The sequence below is a fragment of the Suillus plorans genome, assembly GCF_016647745.1.
Source record: "Suillus plorans strain S12 chromosome Unknown HD556scaffold_152, whole genome shotgun sequence".
Classification (NCBI taxonomy): domain Eukaryota; kingdom Fungi; phylum Basidiomycota; class Agaricomycetes; order Boletales; family Suillaceae; genus Suillus; species Suillus plorans.
The window spans coordinates 20,518-29,987 of NW_024537536.1; the positions used below are offsets into that span (position 1 = coordinate 20,518).

The 9,470-nt window shown below is 47.2% G+C and overlaps 2 protein-coding genes across 2 annotated transcripts; one reads left to right on the top strand and one right to left on the bottom strand.

Annotated features, from left to right (window-relative positions):
- Nucleotides 1-88: 88 nt before the first annotated feature.
- HD556DRAFT_1435457 (uncharacterized protein) lies at nt 89-4,148 on the bottom strand (the record flags this gene model as incomplete). The annotated part of the gene is made up of 20 exons (XM_041305437.1): nt 89-105; nt 297-558; nt 616-768; nt 802-895; nt 917-933; nt 973-1,005; nt 1,030-1,057; nt 1,091-1,296; nt 1,318-1,541; nt 1,578-1,618; nt 1,646-1,709; nt 1,734-1,778; nt 1,800-1,943; nt 1,968-2,037; nt 2,080-2,871; nt 2,904-3,092; nt 3,117-3,274; nt 3,302-3,578; nt 3,657-3,758; nt 3,801-4,148. The coding sequence occupies 20 exons, from the start codon at nt 4,146-4,148 to the stop codon at nt 89-91; spliced, it is 3,264 nt and encodes a 1,087-aa protein (XP_041151875.1).
- An 802-nt stretch (nt 4,149-4,950) lies between these two features.
- HD556DRAFT_1315124 (uncharacterized protein) lies at nt 4,951-5,726 on the top strand (the record flags this gene model as incomplete). The annotated part of the gene is made up of 5 exons (XM_041301087.1): nt 4,951-4,965; nt 5,022-5,227; nt 5,283-5,465; nt 5,522-5,652; nt 5,689-5,726. 5 exons carry the CDS (start codon nt 4,951-4,953, stop codon nt 5,724-5,726), a joined length of 573 nt encoding a protein of 190 aa, XP_041151876.1.
- Nucleotides 5,727-9,470: the final 3,744 nt, after the last annotated feature.

Here is a 9,470-nt window from a genome sequence, read left to right on the forward strand (position 1 = left end):
ACTTGGGAATGACCTCACGACTTCAAATAACCCTCCATCTTTGGCGGCTCTGAGGCATGTTTGAATATCCCCAGCATTTTTACTGACATCACCAGGGATTAGTGACTTCGATTCACCATTTATGGCAGAAAGATCATCGTCTTCAGGATCAAGAGAAGAATCAGCAAATAAGGCTTGGTCGAATGCTGCCATATCAATTTGTCCGTCGTCATATTCAGTGTCATTCCGATCGAACACATGAGGTTTAATACATTGTTCTTGTGCTGCATGAGCATGTGCGTCTCGAGCTTCTTTACATTCTTTCTCTACATTCATATTGCGGATGATAGCAGTCTTTGCAGGTGAAAATGTCTCTTGTTCAAATGCCTCAATCCATGTTCTGTGTTCGCCTTTCAAGCATCTCAAGTCTCGCCATGGCGTAAATAACATCATCATACATCGGCAATATTTTTCATATTCTTCCTCTGCACCATCCGGCTGTGGGATTGCATCGCCTAATAATACTGGGATCACTTGTTTTTTCCGCATACACAACCTATGGGATTCGTACTGACTGTGCTGATTGCAAAACTTAGCTCATAAAAGCATCTTCTTCCTCCCTTTTTTCATCTGAACAGTCCTAAGCTCCTCATTATCGCTATCTTCGATCTCTGATGTGTCTTCTAAAGGTATGTCTCCTCGTTCTTTGACAGTTCTCTCCACAAATTCCCATAAGCACAAATCATTGAACTCATGTGCACTTGTAGGACATAATGCATAATCTTCAATCTCACTGGTGAATTCAACAGCATCAGGCATGACGTTCACAGTGATCTGTTCTTCGTTTAATAATGTATCATTATCCTCCAACACTAGTCTATCATCAATCGGAAGAGATTCCATGTCTTGGTCAAGTCTTTCAGCGGCATGTACAAACTCATACCACTTCACCATCTGAAAAGTATGACTTGTATAAAAGTCACCACTCCCAACAAGATAACTCATGACTTGTTGATGAGATATTTCCTGTTGACCCATCAAGGCATTCACAGATTTAGTTATCAGACTACGATTGATTCTTTCTGGACCGACGTTCTCTTCAACTTCAAACTTTTGTTCATGCATTTTAGTGGCATACTCTAAGGCCTGGAGACCTGTGTACATTGGGAGATTACCTTTTGTGATATACTTGGTTATATAAAAGACAGCAGCCTTGGCAGCTTCACCTGAACCAATAAACTGACTGTCTGTATTACTTTGCAAGAGGAACAATATCAGGTCTGTATAATTGTTCACCCTACCTCGCCATCGACGCAACTCAATCGAACCAGATTCAACATCAATGCTGGTAACAGCCTGCAGTGATCCATCAAGGCGCATCTGACAATTGTGGTCTCCACGCTTTTCACCTGCTCTTATGTGCTTATAGCACGGGTCATTATGAATATGCCAATTACATTCTATCGCCAAGCGAGTCAGAAATTCTTGAAATTCGTATGCAAAAGATTGATCATCTAAGTCCGCAATTTGTGGAGGCAACTCTAGCCGAGGATCCATCTCATCTGAACTTCTGTCAGGCCTCTTCGCATCCTGCGGACTCGTCTCAAATACACACGTGGTATCATTTGGCAGTTCATAACTAATGATACTCTCTAACCATGCGAACATCTTGCCTTGAAATCCTTCTTCATTTGCCATATGCTCTCGCAAAGCTTGTGGGCTCGGATTACCTGCAATCCAGAGCAACATATGACAGTGTAAGGTGCCCCGCCCTTGCGCTTCCACCATTCCATAATATGCTTGACAGTGTCCAAATATACCAGGGCCATGCTTATACTTTAGGATAATATTAATAAACGCGCGAATTTGAAGATCAAACGCAATGGCAGCTGCATCAGGACGACTTGCGACAATTTTGGCATGCTCAAAGGAGGACATCATTGACCAATCCGCCAACTCGATGCCTGTGATGACGGGCAAAATATGACTAGTCAAGTCATGAGGATTCAGCGTCACAAATAATGCAGGTGTGCTAATTTTTTTCATCAAAGAACGAATCTCATTACGACGACACAATTTATATCCAATGCTACCTCGTACCGACCTCGTGGAAGCTTGCAAACGACGCAGGATGCGGACAGCTTTCTTTTCTACAGTCGTCGATGGTTTTTGATCCACAGAGTGACTCCACTTATCAGCTAAAGATGTCAAGGATGGCGCGATATCTGTCAGTTCCTTAGCTAATCCTCGTTGCGCAGATAAACCGATGCAAAAAGTTGTATTCCTGCTGACTTCTTGTTTCTGGATCATATTCCAACATATGAAGGCAAACTGAGGATCATTTCTAAAAGGTGAGTCGTCTTGACGAAGCAAATTTCTCACTTGCGCTTGCATTGAAAGGTGTTGCTGCTTTGTTCGCCCAGAATGAAAAAATCCACCGATATCCCAAGGGTCAAGATGGGGAAACAAATAGGACATGAGACCAGGATCACTGTCAGCTACGAATTTACTACCTGTCCGTGACAACAGGAATTTCTTGTGGTCTAAAATGTATGTGAGTGCATGTAATTTCATTTTTTCTCTGCTTTGTGAAGAATGATCACCTTCTGTATACCCAACAGGTTCCATGACAAGATCACCATTATCACTTCCATGAGTATCGTGAGTATCGCGTGAATTGAAACCTGCATCTGGGGAAGCCTGATCCTCTGTCGGCAAATGGCAAATCGCTAAAGCATGCGGCACACCAGTATCTGCATCGAAATCAGCCTCATCAAACAAAGCATCCATATTATCTTGGCTATATGATACACCACTATGCTGATACCATGGATTGTGTGTAATCAAGAAATCAATGAGCTTACGAACCCTACTTTTTGTAACTAACACAGGCTTCAATTTTTAACAGTCTCTCGCGATGGTACACATTTTTGACCCGAAAAAATTACGCACATAGCATCCCGTAACTCACCACGGTTTGGTGGTAACAAGTTATACAATTCTGTCGAACTTTGCGGACGGATAGCAACATTTCCCTTGTTATATCGTTGCGAAGCTTCCTCAGCTGACCAAAATTGAGTCAAAGAAGATTTATATGTATAGAAGTGAGTAATCTGAGATGCTCTCGCACGAGAGACCAACATCAAATCATAAATAGAAGCCGAAGAGAAAGCCTCGCGAATCTCTGGAGATAACCTTTCATGCCCATAGTATTGAAAATTAGCGAGAGAATTCACTGGCTGACGTGGACACTTAGAAATGAGCGCAGAATGGCATGAAGAACACATATACATTTCTGATAGGGACCAGCAACTCGTCAAACCCTTTGCATATAAAATTGCACGACCATATAACTCGAGATCATATGTGCAAGGCAGTGTATGCTCTGGCAAATAATCATTCCGCAACAGATGTAACGGTATCTTCGCTGCTTCTACAGAGCACAATTCTTGGGTGCATACATTATGAGCACATACAGCACAGCAACCACGTTTTAATGATTCAGGACTCATCTTCTGTTGCCACTCGCAGATAATATCCGACTTGTCATTGAACGACAATACCGTTGGAAAGTGCGGATCATCCGTGACATGTCCATGCTTATGATGATAAGCTTGTCGATGTTGAACGGCGTCTGCAACTCTCGCTTGCTCACGCTGCGACTGACTCGCTGCAACACGAGTATCACGCTGAGACGCTGCATGGGACGAACAATACGATTGTGCAAATGGGTCAGGCAAAACATGATTGGAATGGTCCCGTCTGGGGTGTTTCAGCAACTTAAACACAATGGTGTTCAAAATACAATCATTATTACATACATGTACACGTAGCAGATCACGAATATGATCCTTTCGATCAGCAGAGGACACATATATAGAATGTGCACGGGCAATCTCAGCGTATTGCTCTCGATTGAATGTCAGAAAATGCTCAACAATCAACTGCAAATTGGGAGCGACCACAGGCAGCAAGGAACCTGCAGGATATTGATTACGCAAAGAGACACGCTCGCGGGAGACCTCTGAAAACCCAAAACACTTGCGCAGGACACACGATGACACAACAGACATCCCATCGTCAACAAGCTCGCGATCAGAAACAACTAGAGAGACAGGAGGAGGTCGAGAAGATGCTGGATTGAGTGCGGAAGACGATGCTGAAGCCATGCGAACAAACACGAGAGGAAAGAAAGAGGAGCACGACTGCACAAACACAAAGATAGAGTCATGATGACAAATGTTAAATCATGGCAACCGGGCCGATGTGGAGCCGGGATGATCGAGCTCACAGAGAAATTTTGTGGGAGACCTGTACCCTCTTTTAGGGTACAGGGATGGCCTAGTATTTGTTCCTTAATAAAAATTTGACATGTGGCTTACATAATTAGAAGCCCAAGGGCCGTTCTGTCCAAAAACTTGCGTCCGACCACTTTGTTAGTAGTTACTGGGGAGAAAGTTAAACATTTTGCCGACTTCTACCATTCTGAGAGGCCAATTCCCCACGACACTATCCTTCAACTGACCCTGTCAAAAAGTTCATGAACCTGTACCCGCTCTTGTTTTCTTACATCCATCAAAACTCAAAAAGTTCCGAAGTAGATAATGCCATTAGGCTGGCGTGCTTGTGCATCCGATAGGGTCATGTGAAACAGGTCAGCAGATATACCAAGATTGTTGCGATGCTCTACTATATATTTACTTTACATAACTTCATCATCTGTTTAGCCTTCCGAGGAGTCTTTGATAGTAGGCGTGGGCGACCCGAGCACTCGCAACTTTGAGCCTCTCTTCTGCCTCCATTCGGGTAGACCACTGACCATTGCTAAGCAGCGGGATGTGAGAAACGCAGTCCGAGTGGTCTGTCATAGTGATAGCCTGAGTGCCAGGAACATGAGGTAAGCTTGTCAACAACTACTTAAATCCAACAGCCGTGGCGTCCTCACCTCCACTCCGCGCTCCTACCTTCAAAATGCACTTTTTTACCGTGAGCCAACCTCCATTACTTTCTAGGGCTTATTAATTGATTATATTTTCTCGCAGCGCTTGAGTCCTAATACTTTGCTCCTCCTCACTGTCTTCTGCCAGATTGTGATTATGGGTCTTGCATGGGGCTTCACCGGAGTAATCTGGTACACAGGGGTTCTCCCACTACCTGATAATGTCGTTCATCTGATCAGAGAGCATCCGACCGTGCTGACCTTGATAGTTACGTTGATCGCAACTGCCTTGTCGATCACTACTTTAATGTGTGTCTTCCTTTACACATTCAGTCCGAAATATTACCCTTCTGTTATTGTACAGGTGCTTCAAATTTGCCATCAAAAGAGCCCTTCGACACTACCTTTCTGGAAAATCGATTACACTGTTCAAGCTTCGCATTGTAATAGCGTTGAGCTTGTCGGACTGGATACTGCGATGGAGATTTCCCAAGCTGTCGGCCCTTACGTTGGCGGTTTATGGGGTGGTCACATTTCTAAGCACGAGGTCTGCGCTGTGCTTAATGAACCTACCGGTGATATATTTGATGCTGGTTTGTACAGTTGGAGCACTTTTCTCCTACCCACACCTTTTCAATGGCCTGTGGAAATGTTCAGAACAGAATTAGACTTCGCATCTACCGCATTTTTAGATCAGTTGAGTACGGACCTTAATTCCACCGTGTTGAACTCCGGTATGTAACCGCATCAATCTCGATGGCCGGCAACAGTTGGGATGCTCAAGAACCGTTCCAGCACCTGTGTTTGATACCATGAGTATCTTGGCTCTCCTCAGTGATATTGCTGCGGTCAGCGTTCAAGGAGGTGTGGACACGAGTAGTCTGTTCAACTTCAATGGAGTTTCATACAATCAGTCGACTGGTGAGTACCTCGGCACTTAAAGATGACGTCCTGACTTTGAAACTTTCAAGGTGGAGTTCTCCCCGCGATAGAGGAGTACTCTGGATCAACAGTCCCGTCGGGTTCTGACGTCAGCCTGGCGTTTTCTGGAGGACTGTCATATTCCGCATTCCAGACCCGGACGTATCACATACATCATTTCCGGATATCCGGATCCGGCCGACTTCTATCTATGTCCGGATCCGACCCGCGTCTAACTTTCGTGCCTAATCCCTTTGTACGTTCCTATTCCAGTTAGACTATATCATTTTCCGTACCTCCTTTCACTTCCGCCTTTATTTTCCTCTGTTCTAATCTCCGGGTTCATTTACTATTTTCGATAGACTAGTGTTTGACTTTTGTATACCCTCCGTTCCACAGCCTCGCATAGCTTCGGACCGTGCTGGCTTGTCCTCCGTTAAGTCCTCCGTAGTATATAAACCCTGTAGAATCTATGTACATCTTTAGTTCGAATATTATCTTAGACTCTGCTCATTCTCTCCTCCACCCGACTTGAGTTATCCTCTCGTCAACCTCCGCTAAAGTCTTAGGGTCGATCCCGACAGACTCTTCACCTCCGCCTCTACCTTTGGTAGTCCTCCGCTGTTTCCTTTCTAGTTCGGACATCGTCCGGATTAGTCTTATTACCTGTTCCCGAACGTCCGCCGGAATTCCCACGCATCGGACATCGGACTCCGGACATCGTCCGATACTTCCGGACATCGCCCGACGCCCTTCGGACATTGTCCATTAGCCTTCGGAAGTTAGGGGCACGTACTCGGGTAAGGGGCACAGCGCACGAGCTGAAGCCAAGCCCTTCGGATTAAACCCTTGAGCACGATCTTAACAGTATATTCGAACTCACACCTTACCGAGTATACTTACATCGGATTTCATGGCACCTACACGGGCGCAGACAGTTCTCAATGCGGCGGGTTTAGTAACCGCCCGAAGGGACTCTACTCCCATAATTGATGCCTTCACCAGTTTCTCGCAGCGCCGCGCTAGTGCGCAAGGCCCTGCCTCCAGCATCTCGCAACTCATGAATCGCCCACATCCGTCTACCCCCACACCCATTCCCGCTGGAAATCTTCCAAACGACGATTCCGACGATGAAAATCCTCTAGGTGGAAACCCGCCCGGAGATGGTGGTGGAGATCCGGATGATGAGCCCCCGGAAGACCCGACTGACGATGAAAACGAAGGTCTAGGTCCGCAGGACTTGGTCTTCCTCCGCCTATCCCAAGCTATCAATAACCTGGCGCGTAACAACCGCCAATCATCCTCCTCCGGCGACTCTAAAGTCAAAATCCGAGAACCGGATACCTTTGACGGCACCGAACCCCGGAAGCTCCGGGCGTTCTTTGTCCAATGTGAGCTTAACTTTCAAGCTAAGCCAAAATCTTTCCGTACCGGCCGTACCAAGGTCAACTTCGCGCAATCATACCTCAAGGGCATGGCCCTTGAATGGTTTGAGCCGGACCTCCTTTCGGATGATCTAGCGGATCGTCTGGACTGGATGGATGACTACTCCGAGTTCATGTTAGAACTTCAAACTAACTTCGGACCGCATGACCCGGTTGGAGATGCGGAAATGCAGCTGGAACTGTTACAAGTAACATCGGTCACATGGCCCCCCTATCATTTTCCCTCATCCTCGCCTGCACCTGTCTCCGGCTCGCCCTCCTCTACCGCTTATCCGTTGACCGGATCCTCGGGACCGTTCCCGTCCCTCACCTTCCCCCTCTCGCACCAACGTGCGCACGTGCCTTCGGGCTATGACTCGACTCTGACTCATGCCACCAATGTGGCTCTCCTTATCTTGGCCTTATCTTTCCCCTGACTCATGCGTGCTGCGCATTGTAACCTTTACCGTTGGTTCGTTCCAACGTTTCTCGGTCTCATTCCTCATTCGACCACCCACCACTAATTAGGCATTGCTACCAACGTACCTATACCATATCCGTTTCCCCTTGACCCTTACCTACCGTACGGTACGCTTGCCCTTAACCCTTCCACTTAGTATATATAGTCGGTCACCTTGTACTAGATTCCCTAACTTGAATCTACTCAATCTTCCCTCGAACATACTTCTCTCTGAAGCCCCCTCAGCTTCAGTCTCTAGTATCTTACTCTTAGGTGCTCGTTGCGCCTAAGTCTACCTCGACCGACTCTCTTCGTCCGGACACTTGTGTCCCGACATCGAGACAACTTCAAAGACACCTGTCTTAGAAGTCACGTGACAGCGCGTCTCTGATATCTGCCGACGTGCACGTCACCAGACTCAGTCGCAGACCGGACCCTTCCGGTTACGTCACGAACGCTAGCAGACGACGTCCCTCTTAGGACTCTGCATAGCAGATCTATTTGAGTCCGTAACAGGAACAGCTCTATATGCGCGACGGACAGCGCATCAACAAGTATGTTGTAGAGTTCCAGCGACTAGCTTCCCAAGTCCGAGGTTGGGGCGACAGAGCTTTGCGCCGTCAGTTCTATAACGGACTTCCGGCTCGCATCAAGGACGAAATCAGTTGTCAGGGGAAACCCACCACACTTCCCGAATACAAAACTCTTGCCCAAACTATCGACGCTCGATACTGGGAACGCAAGGGAGAAGTCTCCCGCGAATCCAAACCCTCCGCATCCGCCCCTCCTGCCAAGCAGTCAGCTCCGACTTCCGACCGGAAAGAGTACTCCGGCGGAAAGTCCGGAAATGCCTCGGCTTCATCCTCCGCCAAACTTCCGGACTTGACGTCCAAGCTCGGAAAAGATGGTAAACTCACCTCCGAGGAGCGCCAGAGGCGCATGGAGAAGAAGCTCTGCCTCTTCTGCGGCGGACCCGGTCATACTGCCCGGGACTGCCTGAAGTCTACTTCCCGTGCGGCCAAAGGTCGTGCCAGCACGGTAACTCCGGAAGCCAAACCGGAGGTCTCAGAAGAGACAAAAAATTAGTCCGCAACCCTCTTGACTCCGCGCGGGACGAGGGTTGCGTTGACTCAACCCGTGCAATGGAGCTATGCCTCAACACTATTTCCTTCTCCGATCCGAACTCTTTACTACCCTATGTTTCCATTTCCACTTTTCCCGATATCTCTCCGTTCCCGGCTCTTGTAGATTGTGGTTCCTCCCATTGTTTTATAGAAAGCAAACTAATCCGAGAAAATAACATTCCAACCTATGCAATCCCTCCGCTTCCGCTTCATTTGTTTGATGGTACTTCTAATGCAATGATTACCGAGGCAGTAGATTTACCGATCCGTTTCCCGACCAGCGTCGTCACCTCCGAAACATTTTATGTTACTCCGTTGGACTCATCCTGTTCCATCGTTCTAGGATATAGCTGGCTCACCCGACACAATCCGTTGATTGACTGGGTAAAGGGCAGCATCAATTTCCGTCCGATTCCTCATGGAGTGCCTTCACCTTCTCCGAACCCTTTTCCGCCGGCTCTGGCGGAAATCCCCTCCACGACCTCGCCGAGTCCCTCCGCTGATAACGCTGTTCCCAATATTTCCCTAATCAATGCAGTTGCCTTTTGCCGGGCCTGTAAGTTAGAGGGATTGGTCCAGTTCAGTATTTTCGTCCGTCCTTCCGGTGTCAATCTCCGCTCCGA